The 26,107-nt window shown below is 41.6% G+C and overlaps 1 protein-coding gene across 1 annotated transcript; it reads right to left on the reverse strand.

Annotated features, from left to right (window-relative positions):
- Window positions 1-12,060: 12,060 nt before the first annotated feature.
- On the reverse strand, window positions 12,061-25,554 carry CHORDC1 (cysteine and histidine rich domain containing 1). The gene is made up of 11 exons (XM_034074550.1): window positions 25,325-25,554; window positions 22,017-22,066; window positions 19,806-19,862; window positions 19,270-19,430; window positions 18,578-18,678; window positions 17,893-17,951; window positions 15,022-15,092; window positions 14,690-14,795; window positions 14,246-14,365; window positions 13,525-13,587; window positions 12,061-13,005 (listed from the first exon to the last, which is right to left on the reverse strand). The coding sequence occupies exons 1-11, from the start codon at window positions 25,386-25,388 to the stop codon at window positions 12,862-12,864; spliced, it is 996 nt and encodes a 331-aa protein (XP_033930441.1). The 5' UTR covers window positions 25,389-25,554; the 3' UTR covers window positions 12,061-12,861.
- Between the last annotated feature and the right edge of the window lie 553 nt (window positions 25,555-26,107).

Here is a 26,107-nt window from a genome sequence, read left to right on the forward strand (position 1 = left end):
CTGTACAAAACTGTTTAATTTGTAGAAAAAACAATTCTTGCTTCATTTGCCCTTTAAATGTACTTCTCATATACATGATTTAAGAGTAATAAAAGCGCTAGCATTTTATTGCATCACATTCCAGTTTGTGGGAGCTGATGATAGCACATTTCTTCTCTTATGTGAAATATTCCACAGTTTTTCTCACAACCATAAATTGTAGCAGGTTGTGGGAATAAAATCCTTTGTTTTATGGGGAACAGAACAGAAGTGGTAGTAAAAAAAAGACAGAATTAGAGAAACAGGACAATTCATAGGCTACAGAAGGAGTTGTTCTCATCTCAGGTACCTTGAATTCAGGCATTCCTGTAGTTCAGTCCTTCAGGAAGTCATTTTGGGTATATGCCACCAAGAGGCTTTCATTAGCATCACTTCCATTAAGCCTCCTGAAAGATGAAGGACCTGTGTACCTGTGGATGTTCTGCTCATGACGCTGTTGTTAAATTGCTTTTTCACAAATCAAGACTTAGGCACATGAGGAGGAAATTACACTCCCACAGTCCATGCTTTACTCTCCTGTTGGAGAAAAGGAGTGCCTGACCAACCTCATCAGCATGCACAAGACACAAGTGGTCAGTGCTAAGGACACCAGAACAGTAACTACATAGAATCATAGAACCACAGAATAGGTTGGGGTGGAAGGGACCTTCAAAGCACGTCAAGTCCACCCCTCTTGCAATGAGCAGGGGCATCTTTAACTAGATCAGGTTACCCAGCCTGGCCTTGAATGCCTTCAGGGATGCTGTATCTGTGCCACCTGTGCCAGTGTTTACCACCCTCAATGTAAAGAATTTCTTCTTTATGGCTGTTGTTTTCTTGACTTCTACATGATGAGGCCATTCGCTGTTATTAAGTTGCTCATCTCCACATCTGTAGCTTAAGGTGTTGCTGAAGGATGTGATCCCTTGTGAACAGTGACTGGTACATAACTGCACTGTTTCTCCTTCCCTTCTAAATCACCCATTTTTTTCTGCTCCATTGTAGCTTCATGTTAACTGCAATGGGCAGTAACTGAACGTGCCTCCAAGGAAGGGTTGGGATATCTCCATGGTGGAAAAAAGCCACTAGTTCCTCTTCCTTATGAACACCAGCTAGCTTTGGATCTGCTGGTGGTTGCTGCCATTGGATCATCAGACAGCAAAGCAAAAAAGGGATTTCGGTATAAAAAGGAAGTATCTGTTGAAGAGTGATTCCTGCTTAATTTACAGAAATCTCTTTAATAACATAAACCAGTTGATAAATATTTCACCAGTAAACATACCGTTTCAGTGGTAGCTAACCTTTGAAGTTCTGTGCTGTGCAAAAGAGCATATTCTCTCTTCTTGTTTCCAGGTGCAGCTCAAAGATGTAAGAATAAATTACAGCTCACATCAGGCTGAATGCACAGCTGGCAGTGATTGCTTTGATCCTTTTCTCAACCTAATTGATAGCTCTGTATGAATGTAGGATCCATCATGACCCAATAGGCCCTGGGAAGTATAGAAAATAGCTTAAATCTATTTCCATTCCTGTTTATAAAGTTCTACTGGGGGAAAGTGATAATCCAAACCCTTATGAATAGGAAAGCCAAACCACTTATAAATGTTTTATACTAATTGAATTCCATAAAGTTCCATATTCTTGGTATGGAAAGGATCGGTTACTCAGAGCTGAGATTGCCTCCCCTGCTTCAACCAACAGTATCTCTTTTTCTGTAGGTTGGCAACCAGGCAACTGATGCCATCCCACAGCCCAAAGGCTGCTTTATTTGTGTAGATCATGATTTCAAAGAGTGTGGGGATTTTTTCAGGCTCTCCTTATGCTCTGTCCTTCCCCAATTCCATCTGCACAGTTCACTCAGCCTGGCTGAAGGAATCTGTGAATCGTAGAGCAACGAGAAAGAGACCCTTCCTAGAATCATAGAATGGTTTGACTTGGGAAGGACCTTAAGACCATCCAGTTCCAGCCCCCTGCCATGGGCAGGGACAACCTTCCACTAGAGCAGGTTGCTCCAAGCCTCGTGCAACCTGGTCTTGAAACAATTCCAGGGATTGGGCATGTCCAAGGCCAGGCTGGAGGTGGAAGACTCTTTGGCAAAATTAAACTGAATAAAGTCAAACATCACTTGGATATTTGCTGATTGTCTCTTTAGAAAATCAGTTTCAAAGGAACAGTGCCAGGAGGTTATTTTGGATTGTATATATATGGTTGAAATACCTTTGGTTTGCCTTTGGAAAGGAAGCCAAAACACTTGGTCAATGTAGTGATGGCTGGAAAGTGGGAATAACCTACACGTTCCATTCTACACTAAGTGATTAATACAATCCAGTTACAACACTCATTTATTTGCACAAAATTAGCAGTAATTTAGAATAGTAATTCTGCTGTGGTTTTCAATCAATCAGTGAAAGAATGAATCAATCAATCAAAATAGAACCACCTCAAAATTGCTCTGCAGATCTTAAGCTTAATAAAAACTCTAAATCAAAACCTTTGAAGATTAAATGTTTGGGATTAAGTGATGCCAGAGCTTCTCATCACCCTGTAATTTAGCAGCCCTCCTCAAAGCTGACTCATGCATCAAGGGGACCTGCCTTTGAGTAGTGATAAAATTAAAACTTCGTTATCCCTGTATCCCTGATGACTGAAGTACGAGTAAGCAGCTGAAGAAGCTTCATAAATCTCCTCAGTAATTACACAGTTCAGGTGTGAGACCAGGGCATTAGAATTTGTCTGGTGCTATGGTTTAGCCAAAGCAAATTGTTGAGTCTAGTTTCTGCTGATCTAAACCTGCATTCTTTTATAACAGTGGTAAAACACAGTGTGTAACTCAGTGTATCTGTTAGAGAAAAGACATTGCAAGAGAAAGGTCCTAAAATCAATCAGCCCATTAAGCAGATAGATCACAGTCAGCACTGGTGCTATATGATGACTTTTCCACAGGATCCAATTTCTATTGTTCTGTCCTTCTTCTATAGCTAACCTATAAAATAATCTCTACATGCTCATAGGGGCTAAGAGAATGTGAATTCTATGGGCTACATAGTATTTTGCAACGGAAGAGGAGCTGACAACCTGGTTATCAGCAACCCCTGACCCCAAACCAAATGGAGGAGCTATTGCTGTTCCTGGCCATGCAGGCAGGTTTAAAACAAAGGGATTACTCTACATGTCATTATATGGTGAAGCTCATTGCTGCAGGAGATTGTGAAAGGTGCAGCAGGTTAAAAAAGGATCTGATGCATGCAAGGAGTGCTCATACCTGATGATGGCAAATTTTCATTCAGAAGACTTTAAAGCACTTGGAAATTAAAGTATATGGAGGCATGAAGGGATTAAAACATACCTGCTTCATTCCTTGCTGTAAGCACTTCTCATGGAGAGATTATTGGCAAAGACAATACTTTGCACTCATTGTGGTGCATCCACTGAATAAACACCCTCCTAAGTGCTGGTCCTCTATTCACATGCACTGCCTTGAAACCCAGGAAAATAAATAAATATACCCTCAAAAGGTTCTCCTCTTCAAACCAAAATAATTATTAAATGCATCTTATTTAATGAAACAAATCAAACAACAAAACAGCTTGAAAGCAGAAGTAGTTTGTCCTCCAGTGGTGTCATTCAGAAGGTAAGAGGTGCCATTTTGTGTGTGTACAGAAAGACCTACTGCAGTGACCCCAAATAACTCCTAAGGAAAATAGCAGGAGGATGAGATTCTGGAAGACACTAAAAGTCAGTGAGGACTTTCTGCACCTCCCAGGCAATGCTGTAGAGACTCTCATGGAGGCAGAGCTGGAATCTACAGGACACACAGCATCAAAAGCAGCTGGGGATCTCCCTTCTGCAGCTGGTAGGAATAGCATATACTCCTCACAGCCTGTTCTTTCTCTTCCTTACTCTAAATTCTTCACGGCATTTTAGCATACAGTTACTAGTGCCATTAAGAGAGCTGAATGATGGTGAACATCATGGACTTCCCTATGGCAAAGCAGAGAATACAACACTAATTATATGAAATACAGAAATCTTGCTTTCTGCTCTGCTGTTCTCTTCTCAGCTGAAGCAAAAGCGCTCTTCTGTTCCTCACTGAGCAACACCTGCTACACAGAAACTGTCCCTAGAGAAACCAGCAGGAGCTGAATTTAGTGAGCAGCCTTTTCTAAGGCAAAAAGACTTTTCCATTACACCACTGAGACTAAAAGTAGCTCTGGTAAAGCAATAGTGGCTACTGCTTTACCGTGTAGTTCAACTGCAGGTCTATGTGTGTCAGTTGAGCTCTCAGTCCAAATCCTGCAGTTACTTCTCAATTGTTAATTCTCTTATTCAGTGTCAGCAGAGAACTTAGAAAGCCCCAGTGGTTTGGGAACTGTCTGTCCCATGGCTTGCTTCTGTACTTGCTTGTGCCAGTCATCATCTGTGAAGTCAAGGCAGCTTCAATCAGTGTCAACAGTTTTTGTCTGATGGATCCTGCAACCATTAAGCATCTTCATCAGCCAAGAAAATCTATGAGCTATTCTGCAACCCAACTCATGAGACACATCCATCTTCTGGATGAGCTTGGGGAGCTCGAAGAAGGGAGGAGAAGGAGCAGGACTGGTTTGTTAGGCACTTCATGCATAGGGGCTGGACCTGGTTCAAGAAAGCTGCAAACACATTACAACCTTCCATGAAGTGAAAGGAGAGATGATGATGGGAAAAACATGTCACAGGAGGGTATCAGTCAGATAAGAATAGAACTTGCTGTGTTTACATGGCACCTTCCCCAGATGTGCTTTGCTATCTTGCCGACAGTAACTGCTGATGCATTCCTGATGCTGCCATCCACACTACATCCAACTTTGGCTCTATTTTTGGAAGGAAACCCAAGCCAGTTGCTGGACACAGCGACTGTTGTGACAACACACCCTTACTTAACCCATAGGCAGCAGGATACCATAGCTGGGAAAGCACAGATTGCTGCAAACACTGAGCACTGAAACATTCAGCTCCGTCTGAGATCACTCATCCATGTTTCCTTACTCTTTCCACCTGAACCTGCTCTGGTACCTTCTGCCTTCACTGAACCTCATCTTCATCCCACAGGACAAGACCTACTATCCTGGGACCTTGCCCTGCAGAACTGTGGGTGCTTGCTTAGTGTTGACCATTGCCACAGCAGAGAGTAAAGCACAAAACATCCCACCTGCCTTATTGCAGGCAGAAATAAACACACTTGGTAAGCAAAGATGAGTTCATTGTTGGTATACTTGAAGTCTTACCTGTGTGATCAAATAATGTTTAGTCCTCTATTTGTTACAGAAAAAGAAGAAAACTGTTGTTATATTATTCTATAAAGCTATACAGAAACAAATGGAGAACAAGTGAGGCAACGGCCATCTGGTCATGAGAGAACTTGCAACAGCCAAACAAGCTAAAACAAAGCTCCAGGCAGGCAAAGAAGTTCAGACAACACCAGCCTGGCACATCCTGAGACCCTGCAGGGCTGGAGCAAAGCTGTTGCCCTGCTACAAGCTGTGGCAATGCTGCATTTATTGAGCTGGCAGCAGAGATTGGTGCTCAGGATACCCTTAATGGTTATGGACAGCTACTTACATATAGTTGTATACACACTTAGTATGCATCATGTAGGACTTAGTATGCAGTCCTGGCAAACCAGAGACTGATGAAACAGATCTGGCTTTTCTTTCATTTTCAAGCCGTCCCATATCACATAATTCAGCCTTGTTGGACTTTGGTTTTGCAAATATCAATCATTCTTGTCACCTGCAGTCTGATAGATGATAATGTGCCTGAGGACTACATACTGATGCAGGGTTCAGCATGTAACTGCAGAACTCAGCATTTGCCTTGCAGGCAGTATTACACTGTGGTTTGTACTCAGATGTAACCACTGGAATATGGAGATGATCTGGCAAAATCTGTCAGCTCTTTCAAGGTCCACTGCTCATTCTGCAGACAAATGCACTTGTAATTTCAATGAAGAATACTTACAGTGTGTGGGGGACATGGCAGTATTCAACACTGCAGATTGCAGTTATACCCTTGACAAGTTATGTTTACTTAAGAACCTCTATGGGACTGTTTAAGATTAAACATGTGCATTATATGATAAAACTCTGAAATGCAAAAACTCGTTAGCTTTTAAGGGGCTGGAGCACCTCTCCTATGAAGATGGGCTGAGAGTCGGGCTTGTTCAGCCTGGAGAAGATGCTGGGGAGACCTTTGAGCAGTTTCCTGTGTATTAAAGAGCTGACAAGAAAGCTGTTAAAAGGGGCTTTCACGAGGGCATGTAGGCACAGGACAAGGGAGAATGGCTTTAAGCTGGAAGAAGGAAGATTTAGATTAGATATTGGGAAGAAGTTCTTCCCTGTGAGGGTGCTGAGGCACTGGCACAGGGTGCACAGAGGAGCTGTGGCTGCCCCATCCCTGGCAGTGCTCAAGGCCAGGTTGGACACGGGCTTGGAGCAACCTGCTCTAGTGGAAAGTGTGGTAGGGGGTTGGAACTGGATGAGCTTTAAGGTCCTTCCAACCCAAACCATTCTGTGATTCCATGACTGAGGTTTCTGGCCACGTTTTCAGTGTACCAGTCCCAAACATGCTGCAGTCTTCAGGGAACATGCATCAACATAATTGTTCAAGAATAAATGTAGTAAACTTGTCTGTGCTCTAAAGTGAAATACTGTCAAGGAGAAGTAACAACAGAAATGCTGAACAGTGTCTGTGTTCCCACAGCAACAAGGTGAACCTTCATACAGCTAAGGGAGAAAATGATCAATGACTGTGAAGCTTTCGTACTTTGGCTCATGGACACTGTTAGAGCTGTTGCTTTGTGTCAACCTTCACTCTTAGCAGGTTTTCTATTAACTATTCATTGTTTCTATATACACAGGAAAACCCTTATCTTAAAAATGTATTTGCAACTACATTTTCATATCCTCCACTCATTTTACCACCTTTATCTTCTTTGCTGCTGTTCTTTATGCACTTGGAAAGCATAAGGATCCCAGCTGAGTTATAAATCCATGCAAGTAAAAAACTTACTGTAACAGAAGTGCCGCCAGGCTTCCAATTTGCAGAGCTACAATGGAAGAGTAATTGCAAACTGGATGCTATAGCTGTAGGTTTTCTTCAGGAGCAGACCCTCCAGATGTTAACTGCTTTCACAGATGAAGGCAGAACATTTAAGTATGGGTTAATGTTTATGTACACAACCATAGAGCTTGATTGCAAAGTGTTCCCTTAAAAACAATGAAGTCCCTTAGGGTTTAGAAGTGTACAGACATAAACTCTGCCTCATGTATATGAGTTTGATTTCAATTAAGGCAGAACGAATTAGGTTAAGTGCATTAAGCCAGAAGCACATGAGGTTTTCTTCCGAGCACTGAATACAGCAGCAGTATCTCCAGCATAAGTATTTATCACGAATTTAAAACACATTTTAGAGAACAAGGTTTCTGGACCGGTTTCCTTGCTGGCTGTAAGAAGCTCTGCCTCCAGCTAGCTCTGAATGACTTCTGTTCCAGTGCAGGCTTTTATTAATGTTTAACAAGGGATTTCCTTTTTTCAAACACTTGTTTCCTGAAGGTAAAACCCATATGGTATTCAAGAGGATGCTTCCTAACCACACAGGGGACAGACCAGCGGCAGGAACACCAGCATGCTTTCTGGACAGCCAGGATCAGTCACCATACAGACCCCTCAATGTAAACACATTGGTGCATTTCATGTACCTCCAGGTTATGGGTATCTGCTCTGCAGCCCCTTTCCTTCTGGGCTGACAGGACTACAAATACGTTACCAGACACTGGTCCATGTAGAGTAGTTCGTTCCTGTTTATACCACATTGTGTCAGGAAAACAAAAGTTCAGAAGTTGGGCAGGAAAACATTGACTTTATGAGCATGGGTTTAGATGTGTGTGCCTGAAGTACAAACTCTTAAGGACCATACTCTTAAGGCCACCCATCCTCCTTACTGCCAATGTCCTACCTACACAACCTTCTTCTGCAGACGACCCTTCCTTCTGCAAAACTCAGAGAAACTGAATTTGCTAGTTTAAAAGGATTTAGCGCTGTAAATGGATTAATCTGTACATTCACAACAAGTAATCCTTGGTTATGCTTCGTTAAAACACCTACCCGAACTTTGAGAAAACACATTTTTAGTACCACAAAGAACTCTTCCCTGTGAGGGTGCTGGGGCGTTGGCAACAGGGTGCCCAGAGAAGCTGTGGCTGCCCATCCTTGGCAGTGTTCAAGGCCAGGGTAGACACAGGGGCTTGGAGCAACCTGCTCTAGTGGAAGGTGTCCCTGCCCATGGCAGGTGGCTGGAACTGGGCGAGCTTTTAGGGGCCCTTCCAACCCAAGCCATGTCTATTATTAAATTATTCTATGGATGTCAAGCACCAAAATGCAAATCCTTTTTTCTCTCAGAGAAAGCCAGAGGTTTGACGGGGATCTTCCTTTTCCCAAGAAAATACAAAACAGGCAGCAGTACCATAGTACCATCCAGCAATTTTAGAAGCAGTCCAAACATTGTATCTGGTATTATTCCAGTTCTACTAAGTGTGAAAGGCTAAAAATTCTTGGACAGACCAATTCCTGGGGATGAGACAGGTTCCCTCTGAGCAGCCACATACTCAAATTGCTGTATGTAAGTATCTAGACTGGGCTGTGGTGTGAGGAAGCAGCAAAAAAAAACAACTAAGGTGTGGAGAAGCCCTGGACCACAGCCTCCTAAGACAAAGCTGACCTGTTGAAAATACCCACTTCCATTTCACTTCACCAAGGATGCTGGTAAACCCAAAGGGAAGCTCTCTCCCATAACAAAAGAAGTCAACCCCCCCCCCCCCCCCCCCCCCCCCCCCCGGTGCAACCAGTATGCAATAAGGATTTATTGAATACATTAGAAAACAAAACTAGAGCATGAAGACATGAGATTAATTCCTGCAGTAAGTTTTATGAATGTGCAGAATCAAACAACCATGCAAAAAGACATCTCCCCCCCTCCATCTGTAATTCAAGACTCTTGTAATGGCAATATTATTACCACCTTAAAACAGTGTTCCAGACACAAAATAATTCGTTGCTCAAAAAAGGATTTTGCTCCTGAACGGAGATGAAAATATATTTATTAGCAATTGGGCAAGACCAATGATTAACAGGTACAGTATTTAGCCAATAGTCATGCCATGTGTAAAGAGTGCAAGCAAAAAATGCATCATTATGTAGAGTAAGTCTTTTGTTCAAGGCAAAATTCTTAGTAAAACTAACCCCTAAACTACTGAAATGGTGACTTGATAATGTACATGTTCCAGAGGACCATCCCATGGAAGATTTGTCAAGTTACATCAGTGCCATGTAAAATGTAAGTCAGAGTAGCTGGACAGCGAAGTGCTTAACAGTGTATTAACATTAAATTCCAACTCCTCCAAGAAACATTTCAGGTATCAGATGTAACACTAGGTAGGAACATGGGCTTATACATGAGGGAAAAGATTACAGTTTCTGTCACAAACTTGCATACTCATGCAATTTTTCTTGTTGAAAAGGGAGTGTGGAGGAAAGGTTTTACCTGCCATCTGAACCGTCAGGTCTGAGATTCACACTGTCTACATGTGTAACATGTAAACCCACACTGAAACACACCACACCCCTTAAAGACTCATTCATTATAAAAGTATACTATACCACATGAAGTTAACCAACTTGGTAAATACAGCACAACTTCTGAAAACTTGAATAAAGGGGTACATTTAACAGCAGGTATTCCAGTACATATCTGTTTGCAATTTCACTATTATTAGACAGGTGAAAGCCTGTATGATCAAGAATCAGTTTTCAAGCCTTGCTTCTGGGACAGTCCTATGATTATTTTGGTTTCACCTTCTCTCCACATTTACTACTAAAAGCTACAGCCAAAGCAATATTCCATTGAAGTGTCAAGCCAGTCCTACTCTGGTTGAAATGCCATTATATGAAATACTGGGATCAAATACTGTATGTTGAAACCTGTTCTGAGCACTCAACCTGGGTAACCGACGCAGCTTTTGCAGCTTGATAATGAAGACACAGTTAGAAGCTGCAAAGAATGCAGCTAAACAAAAGACTTGTGGCAGTCTCAACCATCTGAAAGTTTATCCTTTTATTTTGGAAAACATCACAGGCCACTGAAAACTAGACTGTTACTTGTAAAACCTGTACTTTCCTGCCTCAGGAAGGAATTTAACAGGTGGAATTTAAGAGGGGATTTATTTAAGAGTAGGAGGGATAAATAAAAAGCAAAAGCAAAGACAATGATTAAAGGAGCATTCTTCTACTTGTGGCCAAGCTGACTCAGCTACTAGCAGTTTGAAAGAGCATTATCAAACTGTTAGGAGATCCTAACGTCTCGGTAGAGGGCTATTCATCCACACTGCTCTCTGTTTAGCATTTGGTATACTAAGGGAGAATAAAACTTGCTACAAATACCATTTTTCCCAAAAATCACATTTCCATTGTAGCTCTTCAAAATGTATTTTACATAGTGTAAACCTACTGCATGTGTGGATGCAAATAAACTGAAAATATGTTAAAAATGTAGAAAACATTTATATAGGGTATTTATATATCCATATGGCTAGACACACATTTGAACTTGCTTAAGATCTTTATCCTGGCATTTGAACACTGCTCATTTTGCTGTCCAAGTTCAGAATTCTGCATACAAAACCACAGATGGCATGCTAGTAGCTACAGCTATCTAGAACATTTCATTGAATAGCACTCAAGTGACTATTCTCAGCATCACACCAATGTAAGCTCTGCTTGTCAGTTCAGAACACATCAGGGAACAACTGTTCAGTTTTTAAAGGACCTTTTGCAGGCATACAGTTTTTTTGTGAGCTTGCACTCCATCACTTCACAGCATTGATTTGATACTGCCAAATTTGTATAGGGGGTGATGGGGAAGAGGTAAAAAGAGAATGCATTATTAGAGGTTAATAGAATCTTTTAAGCAGAACTTAGAGCTAGAACTTTCAACAGAGGCCCAAGGAAGTAAGTAACCCCAGTCTGTCCAAGACTGTGAGGAAACAGGATCTTGAAATGAAGGTAAAGAAGCGCCAATGCAAATTCCATATACACAGCAGTAGCCTCACTTTCTTGGTGCTTGGGGATGGTTTCTTTGGTAATGTATTTCTTACTACTGTAAGCATGAAGCAGGAGTTCAAGCACTGCTAAAGACAGAGCTCTGAGCTCTTGTCAAATTATACCTGTTGGAGAACAGTTAAGCTTCTTAGAAATCCATATTTAACTTCAGAATGACTTTACTATGTCCTGTACACCCTTGTAATTATTCCAGGTCCACCAAGGTAGGCAGATAAACATCTGCACATTTCTAAGTCCACAGGACAGCTTGTTTACAAATACAAGTTTTGGCACAATAAATAATGATGTATAAGCTTCCATTTGCATTAATCTGCCCCATTCCTGGAAGTGCACAAGACCAGGTTAGGTGGAGCTTTCAGCAACCAGGTCTAGTGGAAGGTGTCATTGCCTGTGGCAGAGGGGTTGAAACTGGATGAGCTCTGAGGTCCATTCTAACCCAAACCATTCTATGATGATTTGATTCTATGATTTTGCATGACTTTATATACAAAATGCTGGTTTTTGTTCAGCTGCAACAAAAAATTAAGAAACTATTTGAAGCAAAAGAGAAAGCAAGTTCACTGCATGTGTTGCTGCTTGGATAGAAGTCTCACCTTTAAAACTCCTGTTTTCAGCCACAAATCATTACTGATGCAGAACTCATATTCCAGCATTTTGCTTATGTTGCTCATAAGAAACAGTATTTTAATATATTTCAGTTCAAAGGTGCAATTATGATTTGAGACAGACATTTTAAAGCTTGCGTTTTGCTTGTCCTAAGATTTATCCTGTAGATAAATTCAGTTTTTTAGATTACCATCCTCAGAAATAACAGCTATGCGTATCTACATGGAAAAAAATTCCTGGAACACCTACAGCATGTACTGGCTTCTACTATACATACCCACCTACTTGAAAAAAAAACAAACTCAATTTCAAGTATTGCAGAACTGGACAGAATATACCCTGTCAAATATATACAGCACCCTGGTACTTTCACAATAGTCTGCTGTTTGTATAGTCTCCGCAGACAAGAGGCTAAGTTATTCAGCCATTTCACTGTCCATTTAGTTTTCTATTTCAATCTGACCTCCTGCCTTTATACATGAAAGACTGCAAGAGTCAGCAAGTACTGAAATCCTTAGCAAAATACTGTTTATTCCATCCCTCTACAGCCAGCTGGTACTGAAACAAACCTTAGTTTCAGAAGACAGAAACATAAGTCTGTGATTTTGATACTCATATGCCTTTTTATTCTAGATGTAGAACTGCATGCTAATCATTTAATGAACTCAGATTTTTGTATCTGTATTACTGTAGGCTTCATATTGAACAGTACTGAATCTAACATGTGCCACCCAGCAGATCCAGTCTAAACTGAATACCTGAAAATCCAGCACTCACAGTGGATGGAGATCACATCTATTTGGACAGTCAGTACATGGTAGGTAGGGTTGTAAGCAACAGGCAACAGCTCTTTTTACTCTAGATCTCCATGGAGACACTTCCACTAGCATAAATATACTCATGGGAGCAAGAGCAGAGATAGCTATTACCCTTCAAGCTTACACCCCCTTTTACTGTACATCAAGTGTCTTTGTATAATGGAACATATGATCAAGTATAAAAAAAAAACCTCTATATAAAAGTTAAAATATTTGATTACAGTAGCAAGTCACCACTTCATAATGGGAAATAACTTGTCTCTTGGAATCATTATTGATCTGAACTCTCTTTTTGTTGTTGTGTGCTGGATACTGGTAATTCAAGACTTGCCCATAATAAGGGCTCTGCTTTTCTCATAGTGAGCTCGATCTTTGTAGCCGTCATGTTCACATAACTTCTCTTTACGTCGATTACCTAGAACAGAAGACATATTTCACTCTTCAATTTAAGAAAACAGGCTGCTAGATACTTAGGAATTAAGTTATTGGGAATTAATTGCTAAATTTCAGTTAATGTTTAGGTAGACAGACTTCCCTCTTCTTATCTAGAGAAGTCACACCCCTCTCCTATTCCCAGGATATGAACATATATATGCCCATGCATATGAAACATATACGTTGGTCTAACACATACATAAGCATACAGCTATATAGTGCCAAGGGTTTTCTGCACTACCACTGTAATGGAAGTTGGGATCACAGAAAACCTCAGGGGGTCACCTTATGCTCAAAGCACTGTCAACTATGTTTTCACACCTGATCACCTGGGGCATTATACTCAGATTTAAATGTAATTAATGAATGTAAGTAACTGAAATTCTTTCAATAAGCAGAGTAATGAGACAAATCAAGCTGTTTTGAAAGAGGAAGCTGAGGCTTGTGTTTTGCTGGGTTTTTCTGTGTGTTTTTGGTTTAATAGAAAAATTATACTTACTCCCCACAGTTTCACACTGCGATGAAATTCCTTATCTCCTTCAAATACAATATGGATATTTAACTTAACAGGAAAACAAGAAAAAATTTTGTCAGGCTAATAAAACGTTTGACACATCAAGTATGCTTCAGCAAAATATATCACATTAGAACAGACCCTACAATAAGTAAAGTGATCAAACTGCCCCTCAGAAGTGAAAACCCATTCCAACAGTTTCTGATACAGTATCGTAGCCAATAGTGGCCATACATACATCCTAGAAGCTGTGTAATTTTCTCCAAATGCATGATTAAGAAATCAGTGAAGCATTTTAACAGTTGCTTAATATTAGAGCAGCTGAGAAGCTACATACCGTGAAGAACACTATTAAATTACAATTAGAAAAATACAATTTAAATATGAATCTATAATTATTTACACATAGGGTGATGCAAATCCATCACACTTGGGTTTTAATTGTAGAAGTCAAATTCAAGAGTTCGGAGTTGAATTTTACATAATACATTGTATCTTAAACAAAAACTATTAAAGCACAGATGTCCAAACAGAAGGGAAAACCCCAAGCTATAGATACTTGAACAAACACAAATGCCAAGAAAAAGCCGTTACTCAAATAAGATGCTTATGCTCCTTCTGCCTTGTACGTAAAGTAGAAGCCAGATTTTCCTAACTTCAAGCTGCTGCAAGAATCAAAGAGTTACTTGTTAAGGTAAATGCTCACCATTGTGCTATTTGCTTCTACGTAGCTCAGATCGGGAACAGAGTTTTTAGCATACACAGAAATAGTCACTTCTCCTCCAGTCTGGTGCCAGTCATGCCTGCATGGAACTACTTTCTTACCCTATGTAACAACACAGGTACAGAAAGAAAAAAACTTGAAATTGCATTCAGGAGTATTTTTAAAAGATTAATCAGGGTAGCCAAACTGGTAGCCAAATCAAAATACTTAACTAGACCAGAAAAATATTCAGATGTGTAAACAGAATTGAAAGTAGACAGAAAGAGACCCTTCATTTCTCTGTTGTCATGCTGTGCGTATCATCCTCCATATTTTAGAGGCAGTGACCCATAATAGCTCAGCTACAGTAACAATTCAAGCTACTAACTACATTTCAGTATTCAAACTTCAGAATGGCCAGCTACAGACAATGCTAATGCTACTCACCTCATCCTTTTTAGTCCATACATGTGTTCCTGTTGTGCAGCCTTCTTGAGCTAAAAATGTATTGAAGTCAGATGTTTTTCTTTTACAACAGCTCCAATACTTCATCCTGGAAAATGTGCAAAGTAATTAAAAAACAATATTTAGGACACTATTTACTGTGAATACTTAGGATCTTTCCTTTATACATTATTACTGTTAATTTAGTATACCTTCTTCAAGCATTGACACTTTTGACTGAAGAAGAAATACAAAATGAAAACAAGGCAATATCTACAAAAAAGGAAGTACAAAACAACAGACTAATTGAAAAAAACAGTTAATTGAATACTAACCCTTCATGAAATATAGGTACACCAGAATGGTATATACATACTTCTTCTGCGCTCTCTGGTCCTTGGTACGTCTAGCAAAACAAAGCATTTGAAGTATATTAATGTTACAGGATATGGACCAAAGGCAAAACAAAACACAACTCACAACAAAAACACTGAACAAAGCACTACAAGCATCTGAATAAATAATCTAGACCTAATGGCTTGCCCTAGCTTTTCAAAGTAACCATTCAATCTTCATTCCCAGAAGATACCCTGGCACTCCTAACAAGCTATACTTTTCAGTGACATCTTCTATGTGCCTAGAGGTCACATGAGATCCTTGGAGATACCCATCTTTAAAAATAATTTGAACATTCAGAGGAAACAAGTATTTAAAAGGAAAAGAAATTTATCATTCTTAAAACACAGGCAAATTAAACAATACACAACTCTGCCACTGAGTATCAGATCAGTTCTGCCTAAAACAAAAAAGGGCTGCTGGGAGTTTTCCTCACACAGTACAAAAACAAGATCTGTCACATATCCCATGAAATACCTATTTAAATTCTACTGTCCCATTCTGTACAACACAAGGGTATTAGCGTAAAAAAAAAATCAGATTAAATGACTGTTTAATATAAGGACTAATTTTTCTGTCAAAACATTTTCTTTGTGGATCCTTCTTGCTGGAGGCATTAATTAGTAAGACCTGCAGATGCTTCTGACAATACAGAGGTTATAAAATCATAGAATAGTTAGGGTTGGAAAGGACCTTAAGATCAACAAGTTCCAATGCCTCTGCCATGAGCATTAAACCAGGTCACCCAAGGCTCTGTCCAGCCTGGCCTTGAACACCACCAGGGATGGAGCATTCACAACTTCCCTGGGCAACCAATTCCAGTGCCTCACCACACTAACAGTAAAGAACGTCTCCCTTATATCCAATCTAAACTTCCCCTGTTTAAATTTGAACCCATTACCCCTTGTCCTATCACTACAGTCCCTAATAAAGAGTCACTCTCCAGCATCCCTGTAGGCCCCCTTCAGATACTGGAAGGCTGCTATGAGGTCTCCACGCAGCCTTCTCTTCTCCAGGCTGAACAGCCCCAACTTTCTCAGCCTGTCTTCGTACAGGAGGTGCTCCAGTCCGCTGATCATCCTTGTGACCTTCCTCTCTACTTATTCCAACAGTTCCATGTCCTTTTTATGTTGAGGACACCAGAACTGCACACAATACTCCAAGTGAGGTCTCAGGACAGCAGAGTAGAGGGGCAGGATCAACTCCTTTGACCTGCTGGTCACGCTCCTTTCGATGCAGCCCAGGATACAGTTGGCTTTCTGGGCTGTAAGCACACACTGAAGCTGGCTCATGTTCATTTTCTCATCAACCAACACTCCCAAGTCCTTCTCCGCAGGGCTGCTCTGAATCTCTTCTCTGCCCAACCTGTAGCTCTGCCTGGGATTGCTCCGACCCAGGTGTAGGACCTTGCACATGGCATGGTTAAACTTCATAAGGCTGGCATCAGCCCACCTCACAAGTGTGTCAAGGTCCCTCTGAATGGCATTTTCCCTCCAGCGTATCAACAGAACCACACAGCTTGGTGTCATCAGCAAACTTGCTGAGGGCACACTCAATCCCACTGTCCATGTCGCCAACAAAGAAGATGAACAAGACCAGTCCCAACACCAATCCCCGAGGGACACCACTTGTTACTGCTCTCCAGCTGGACACTGAGCCATTTACTACAACTCTTTGTATGCAGCCATCCAGCCAGTTCTTTATTCACAGAGCGGTCCACCTGTCAAACTGAGGTCTCTCCAATTTAGAGACAAGGATGTCATGTGGGACAGTGTCGAACGCTTTGAACAAGCCTAGGTTAATGTCATCAACTGCTCTACCCCTGTCCATCAGTTCCGTAGCCCCATCATAGAAGGCCACCAAATTGGTCAGGCAGGATTTACCCTTAGTGAAGCCAGGCTGGCTGCCACCAGGCACCTTCTTGTTTTTCATGTGCCCTAGCATGCCTTCCAGGAGAATCTGCTCCAAGATTCTGCAAGGCACAGAAGTGAGACTGACTGCTCTGTAATTCTCTGGGTCACCCATTTTCCCCTTCTTGAAAATGGGGGTTATATTTCCCTTTTTCCAGTAGTGGGGAACTTCATCTGACTGCAACGATCTTTTAAATATAATGGACAGTGGCTTAGCAACTTCCTTCACCAGCTCCTTCAGGACCCGCGGATGGATTTCATCAGGGCTCATGGACTTGTGCACGTTCAGGTTCTTAAGATGGTCTTGAACCAGATCCTCTTGTACAGTGGGCCCAAGGTCTAGGTTTTCACAGTCCCTGTGTCTGCCTTCCAAGACTTCAGTGGTGTGGTCACAGCCTTTGCCAGTGAAGACCGAGGCAAAGAAGTCATTCAGAACCTCAGCCTTCTCCAAATCCAGGGTAGGCAGTTCTCCTGATAGCTTCCAGAGGGAGCCTGTGCTGTCCCTAGTCTCTTTTTTATTTGCTATGTACCTATAGAATCCCCATAGAATACCTACAGAATATCAAGAGCAATTCAAGTGTTGTATCTCTCATCCATATTAAACATTTAAAGCTGAAAAATGTCAGTATCATGAGAATGGCAAGCTTACTCATCAGACGTTCAGGTCAGGCTTCAGAGGCATTTTAAGTAACCTCTCAGAGCAATCTCAGTACAAAGTAGCCCACATCCGTCCATACTAATGCATGTTATCAAATGTGCATTTGTTAAGCCTGATGGACTTTGTGCCTTTTCCAAATCAATTTGTAGCACAGAGGAAAAAACCATACACAAAAAAGGAAACCAAAACTGCATACTCAATAGTGTAGCAGCTGGGTTTAAGAGTGGAACTGGACCACTTACTTTTGAACAGCCTGCATTTTTACATGCCGTCCCAATCTTGATTTCATCACTGTCTTCCTCTGTAAAAAGAGTCATATTATAGAAAATATCAAGTGAATTGTATAATTTACTAAATGTTTTGCATTGTTAAGAATTAAAACCAGCTAAGGAGTAGACTAGGAAAAAAATCCCTTTTTATCTATTTTCTGCCTGGCACTGCAGTCTGCCAGAAAGGTACAAAGAAACAGAAATTCTAGAAGCATTCTAAAACCTGTATTACCTATGCAAAAATAAAAAGGGGAAACAGGTGAGGGAGAACCAACTAGCCTTCATAGGAATTTCACCACTTTATGAAAGGCTTTATATGACATAGTGTTTGCAGTAACATAGGATTAAAGTTCATTTCTTAGGAACGTTTTCAGTCATGTATTCAGAAACAGATGTTGCCATCATGTCCACTTAACCCAGAAATCTTCCAAAACAGGCAGTTCAAATAATCTTAATGGCAACATATTGCTCCTAACACTCAAGTCTCCACATTGCTCATGTTTAAATTTTGATCATCCCTTGGGCTGGAAGGTATTTCCCAGATTAAGAACATAATTACATAAAATTATCACTTAGGGAACAACAACAACAAAAAAAATAGCATTTATTGGTGTAACCATCGGCATCACATACCAACTTGACCTCACTATATCCTTACCTTTTTTCTCTTCATTTTCTGATGACAGCTTCAGTTTATCTAGTGCTTGCTTCAAGGAAGCTGACACTTTCAGCTGTAAATTTGTCATTGGCTCATCTGGGCTAAAAAATGTCCATGTACTTATGTGAGCTTCATACAAAATCATTTACAAAACACAACAAAGTACGAAATTTTCATCTTGCTGTAAGACTCTTTACTTTCCAAGCCCCCTTACAATAACAAAGAAAAAAAACTAGCTTTGCAAACACCAATAATTATTGCTTATGGAAAACCACAGAAATTTAGAAGGCAGTCTTGACATTCAATAGGAAATTCTATGTTATCTAGAGCAATAAAAACAAATCAGGGAGATTAAGGAATCCAAATACAAGCAGCCTGAAGTTATTTTTATGACTGTTTAGAAGACTGAACAAAACTGCTAGTGGCATTCTTAAGCTACTGGCTACAATTTTTATTTCCTGTGAAGCTACATGCTGAGAGAGCCAGTACTACCTTGTCCAAACCTGAGTTCTATTATTTAGTTTTGAAGCTTGGGGCAACATCATCACTGCTACTGAACAGCAGTGGATTTGGGAGGTAATTTGGGAGGTTTTGTACCATATAAAATGTAACACACTATATGAACAACCAGACAAGCTTTAACTTGGCTAACTGACCATAACTTTGGCAAAACTTAGTTTCACATGCACTACCTTGGCCTTTTAATTGTTTCCAATGGTTTTGGTGCCTGAATTATGTGCTCTTGAAATTTGGGTTTCAGTTCAGCTAGTTCCTTTCGTTCAGAGGTAGTTTTGACTTCTGGTTTAACAGGCTCAGGAGGCTTCTCACTGTTATGGAAACCCTTTGTACAGCCCTGTGGAGGCAAGCATATGTTTATATATACATGTAGTGCATCCTTTAACCTACTTGAAACATTGGCTACAGAAGAAATACAGCAGCTTAAGTGGAAAATATCTTAATTTGGACATGCATTAAAGAAAAATGTATGTTTTTCACAATCAAGCAAAGGAGCAAAAAATACTGACCTTTTTCATTATTAACAAGCATCTAAACACATTTTAATATAACCAATTATCAGCATCAAAGCTTGTAAACAAGACCCAGCTTCAACATCACCAAGAAAAACAGTGCATGCAAGAGTTCAGATTTTTAACAAAATTATGCCACCTCTCATCAATATTATGTCATTTGACAAGTATAAAAATGGTAAATTATCAGGAGTACATACCACAATGCTTAGGAAGTCAGAAAAGTCTGTTGTTCTTCTCTTACAACATGACCAACCCTATAAACATTTTGGAATGAAAACAAAAGAAGCATGACTACCTTACTTGGCAAAAGCTTATAAAAAGCAAAAGACTAACTGTATTGCTTTACAAGACGTGGTACATCATGATTAAAGATTTTCCTTTCTTTGGACAATATTGTTATCATCTGCATTTTTAAAAGCCAGAGAAATGTGTTACAGCTACCATTTTTAGTTTTCCTCAGAAAATTTGGTAAATGTGAGCCGGTATTTTGGTCTCAAGTTTGGTGCCAACATAAAGTAACAAGTAAGTGAAACAAAGAAAAATTACCCCCACGATTAGGCTCACCTGTGGCAGAACATACAGGCCCCCATCCTAAAACAGTAAGAATTATTTTCCTTCTTTGAACACTAGTCAAGTCTTCCAACTGCTTACTTTCTCATCACAAAGCTGGATATCTGCATTGCATAGCCATCTATCCAACCAAACCAACCAAGAATATAAAACAGAAATCCAGTTTTAGAGAAAATTATCGTGCCACTCCAAGTAACGTACTTTAGAGCTCAAGGAACCGTATTAAAGACAACAATTTGATTAATAAATGCACTACTGCTTGGAGAGCTTAAGTAACACAATGGGGTTTGGTAGGTGGTTCTACAACGTCCTCAAAAAATATCAGCTACTTCCACAAGTGAGGAGACAAAAGGTTCACCCTGCCTTCTTAAGACTGTCTACAACTTGTAGCAGGAAGACACTCAAAATATTATAATTTTATGATCAGGCCAAGAGACAGGATAAGGAAATGGAGAAAAGTAGTATTTGTTTTAAAAAGGCATTTTTAAGTGGGAGCAAAGACACGCTCTTGAGGCAACTGTGTAGCTTCCATCATTATAATTAGGTACAAGTTTTATGTACTGTTTTATGAGTACAACTACAGTTTTGTCCAAAAAAACCTCCACAGTCTATGCAACTGCATCGTATTCAATCTAACAGCATCCTTTCCTTTTTGCCAGTAGGATACAGCAGCCTATTCCAGAGTTATGTACTGCAGAAAGAGCAGAGCTTATGGGAAACATGCTTCCCAGCACAGATGCACAAGCTTCCATGAGCCCCAAAGACATCACATTATAAGAAAGGGATGAGCTGCACTGCCAGTAGAAGCAGCTCCTAAGTACCAAATAAAATTGCTGGCACCACAGCTCAGATTAACAGCAGCTTGGTTTCCTGAGATAGGTTGGTTAGGCTGCAGCTGTATTAATAAACAGCACCAAGCTCCATTTCTGGGCACCAGATTTCTCACCATACACAACTGAAGTGTTAGAATGATTTATAGCACTGTTTTGGCAGTTGTACCTAAATAATTCCATGTAGGCACTTGGGATGCATTCAGTAGATCTTGCTGCAGGAAAACCGTATAATGTAATGAACATGGGCTCTGCAGTTGGCCTAAGCACTAGACACTAGTCACAAGTTCATTTAATTCACTACTGAACATGTAGCCCAGGAATCCTGGACAGCTGCATCAGAGCCATGGGCAATCAGTCCCAACTTAACATTTTTACTTGACTGATTAAGAGAACACAAATGTTTTTTACAGGAGATGGTGAGACACTGTTACAGGTTGCCCAGAATCTCTGTAGATGTCACATCCCTGGCAGTGTTCAAGGCCAGGCTGGACACGGTTTGGGGCAACCTTGTCTACTGGAAAGTGTCCCTGCCCACAGCAGGAGGTTGGAAGTGGATGAGCTTTAAAGATCCCCTCCAACACAAACCATTCTGTAATTCTATGCTTAGTGCTCCAGCCACATAAGACCACAAGCAGCTGAACTCCAAGCAAGCTAATTAACTGAAAGAGTATGACACCTCTGAATGCCTCCAAAGACCTATTCAGAGGATCTACCTAAACTATTGAGACACCTGATGTCAATCAACAGGAAATGTGTGTCATACAGACCTGCATGGCATTTAGATCATGAGTACAGCTTTTAACGTCTTATTCAGGGCTGCACAAGTGTGAATTTCTAACTTCATGGGGTTGCTCAAACATGATAGGATGAACATCAGTTCACATTCATCAAACATGAACATCAGTTTCTAAAACACTGGAATACTTGGAATTAAAAAGGAAACAAGCATACTGTTTTGCACGTACATGACAAAAAAAAGATTCAGACAAATAGTTGCATACTTACTTTGAGAGCATCATGAAAGACTGGCACACCTGGATGGTATATGCATGATTCTAGAAGGAAATGGCGATTATTAATATTCAGGTACACCAAAAATATTCATCCCATCACAAACCCAGCAAAAATGTCACACTGCAATTCCCACATGCCATGAGCTGTCCCACTTCCCCAAGTGCACATAATTATTAAGGAACAGACAGACTCCACAGAACAGGCTCTGAATGCATTAAACCCAAATAATCAAGACTTTTTTCTTCTGCATTATACAACACAAAACAGAAACCAGGCATCTAAGACAAACTTCTACTTCCACATGGAGCAAATAAACTTTCTGTGCACCATCCCTTGCACCCATCAACGATCAGTCCTTACTGGCAATTCAGCAGAAGTAAAAAGGAGGCCTGTGGCCACCTGACAGACATAAAATACTGGTTTACACACCAAATACATTTACACCTGAGCAAGGGTTTCTATCCAGAAGCACTGTTAAAAGCATCTCTCAACACAGATCCATCATTTTATCCACGATAATGAGCTTGTTCTTTTTCAGTGTCTGTAGTATCCTAGGTCACTTCAGGACATGAAGCCAAACGCTAATCTTCCACATACACAATTTAGACATGTCAATACTAATAATTAATGGGTTCTGTAGAAAAGCCACACTGAAACATAACTTCCATTAATGGAACTGCTTATGTTCATAGATGTTTGTTAACATTACAGCTTTTTATATTACAACTGTTCTTTTTTTCACTTAAGGTATGTATTTTTTCCAAAGGTAATATAACTGTTCTAATTTCTCTTTGCCATATACTGGACAGATCATATTTTAATGACCTGACTCTAAAAGTGATGGGAAATACTTGTTGTCTTTTAGCCAGTAAAGCAAAATTTTTCTTGCTAGAAACAGCTAAAAGCAACATAAATAGTAACAATTTTTATAAGCCTCCATAAACCAGAAGAGTGAAAAATAACATAATGCACATAATAGGAAGCAAAAGTTAAAAGTGTTAAGCAACTTTAGTAGTAATCTGCCTACAGATATTAAATAGAAAAAACAACCAAGCTTTGTAGTTTTATTTCATAAACATGTACATTTTAAAGAAATCTTGCTAAGTACAATTTTCTTTGATTTTATGTTCACTGCTTAAGCCTCAGGTACTACCATGTCTGACAGGCATTAGTTCCCACCTTAACTCAAAAGGTGGGTATTTTGGGATATCCATGAACTTCTACCAATTCCTTTAGCTTCAGAATACAAAGCTAATGTTGGTAAACCTCACAGGAATACAAAATAAAATATGGCTGTTTTGTAAAAAGAACCCAGGACTTCACTTCTAAACCAAATAAAAACAAACATAGAGGTTATTTTGCAAAATATAAGCATCATGACAGTAAAACATCCCATCAACCCTGAAGTTTAGGGATGCTGGAAGTTATAATCACTCAACTTCTGTGGGAAATTTAAACTTGTTTCTTGAGAAGTGGTCTGTGAATAGCTACATTTACTGTTAGAACTGGTTAGGTTAGGAAACAGTAATTCCAGTAAGTGTCCAGTTGATCACCAGAATAAACTTCTCAAGAAGTTGTTTCTCCCAAGCCAAGCAACACAGTTAACACAGAGCCAACAACATCAGCCTACTACAACTTGGTCACAAACATAGGGTGAAGAATTGTTTTAATAACACTGGTCATGAAGCCCCAGTGAGAGTTTTTAACACAAAACCCCCTATCTGCTTTGTCTTTTGGAGCAAAGGGATGCAGGGGATGGTCATAGAAGTGATCACTAAATGGAATCACTCCACAACTGTGATTTTCCACTACCTGCTTTTCAAGTTACTAACATTATCTCAAACTGCTGCCCCTCTCTTTGGCAATACTTAGCTCAGAAAAAGAAACACACTTTATGCCAGAACTCACATACATGCTAGAACACGTTAGCCTACTTCTAATCTTGTGGGTCTCTCTACAAATAAGGCTAATGCAATGAGGACATTCTAGCAATGCAGCCAGAACAGTTGCTTTTACTAACCACTTGAGAGCAAGCCTACTGAAAACCCGGATCACCCCTTCTGCAGCCTCTGTGGAATTATGAAAACTAAAATGACAGCACTGTGAAAACTCTGCACAAGCTTTTGGAAGGCAGGCTTATACTGCTGGCTCTGCATTAAGGTCACTGCATGCAAATGGGAAGAACAAATAAAAAGGAGAAAAAAAAATTGTTTGATCTTTTTTTGCCTCCCTTCCCCTCATCCCCTTATTAAATATAAGGAAGAAATTCTTCCCTGTAAGGGTGGTGAGGCGCTGGAACAGGTTACCCAGAGAAGCTGTGGCTGCCCAATCCATGGCAGTGTTCAAGGCCAAGTAGACAGGGCTTGGAGCAACCTGTTCTAGTGGAAGGTGTCCCTGCAGTGGCAGGGGGATGGAACTGGATGAGCTTTAAGGTCTATTCCAATCCAAACCATTCTGTGCTTCACCAGGTGCTGGATTCACAATATAAATAGGGGAAGCACTACAAGAACTCACAGCACTTGGCAAAGCAGACATACATGTATTGTAAGACATATTTAATTACCAGCTCCTAGCCCACATACTACAATTAAAACAACAGGCCCTGATAACTGCTATGTATGCAACACCCACAGAGGCCCTCAAAAGAAACACGTCTGTTCCTCAAGGCATCCAGTTTCTACCTTTAAAACAGATGACAGTAACATACGGTGCAGGTCCTTATTAGCTCTTTCCCCTCATTCTGCTGTGAAGAGTTTTGTTATTACACAAAAACCCCGTAGTGAGGCCCACCGCTAGCTCCGCGTTTCCGCACCGACACCTTCGTGCCCTGGCAGGATCCGCTGTGCTGGGGCCGCGGAGCCTGTACCGGAGCAACGGGCAGCACCGCTTTACCTCACCGGACCGCCCCTCCACCCCTAAAGACACTGAGACCACCACACAAAACCAGAAGCTCCACTGGAAGAAGTGAGCCAGGGCCAGACTGCTGCAGTGACAGACGGGGATGGCGGATGGGACACGGACACACCACACAGCCCGCAGGACAGGGCTGTCCCCGTCCTTTAGTGCTGCTGTCCATCCCCCAGAGACCCCAATGACAGCTCCCAGCGCCGCACCGCGACGGAGCTCCACCGGCCGGGGAGGACACCGGGCTCGGGTACCTCAACTCGCCTCTCATACCTGCCCTGCAGAGCCCTCGTAACCCCTCTGAGAGGCCGCCCCTCACACCCCCAGGCCGAAAGCTGTTTATGGAGCACTGAAAGAGGCACCGGACTCTCCCCCTTCCCCTCCGCCGCTCTCACCCTCCGTGTTGGTTTCGGGATCGAAGCGCTGGCGGCAGCCCCGGTTGTAGCACAGCAACGACATGGCGGCGGAGCGGCCAGCGAGCCGCCCGTGACAGCGGGGACGAGCGCGAACGCTGGCGAGCAGCGGCGGGGGGAAGGACCGGCCCCTCTGCGGAAAGAGTCAGCCGGAGCCTTCCGGAAGCTTCACGAAGCTTCGGGGGAAGGGGAGAGCGAGCAGCCGCGGCTGCGCGGGCAGACAGAGCCAGAGGAGGGGGATGCGGCGCCGCGGCACGGCGCATGCGCGGGAGGGAAAGGGAGCGGGGCGCATGCGCGGTGGGCTGTTAGTATGTGGGCGGAGGGCTAGGGATGCCGGTGGGGTGTTCGTTTCGCTGGCTTGGATTGATCGTGTTGCCTCGCTGCCCATAGCAAGGTGGGCGCCAGGCTCAGAGGAGCTCCCCGGGACCCTTTCAGCTGTAGCAGAATGGGGCTGATTGCCGCCGGTATCAGCGGTGATCTCCGGCCACAGGGCATATTGTGTCGGGACGGGCCGGACCGGCCTCTTCAGGGTCTCATGCAGTGGCTGGGCCCGGCAGCAGCTGAGGGAAGGATGGGCACTGCTGGCTACGGCTTGCTTGGCGGTGAAAATGCGGCTGATCTGCTGTGCTCTTCGGTCTGGGGTCATCGGGAGCCGGCGAGCACCCCGGCTTGTGGGCGGTGCTGGGCTGGTGCGGGGGTCTTCAGCCTTTGGCTGGTTTCTAACTTTTTGTGGGGGGTGTAGGTTGTTTAAATCAGTTAAAGAAA

This window comes from Melopsittacus undulatus, chromosome 2 (assembly GCF_012275295.1).
Source record: "Melopsittacus undulatus isolate bMelUnd1 chromosome 2, bMelUnd1.mat.Z, whole genome shotgun sequence".
NCBI lineage: Eukaryota > Metazoa > Chordata > Aves > Psittaciformes > Psittaculidae > Melopsittacus > Melopsittacus undulatus.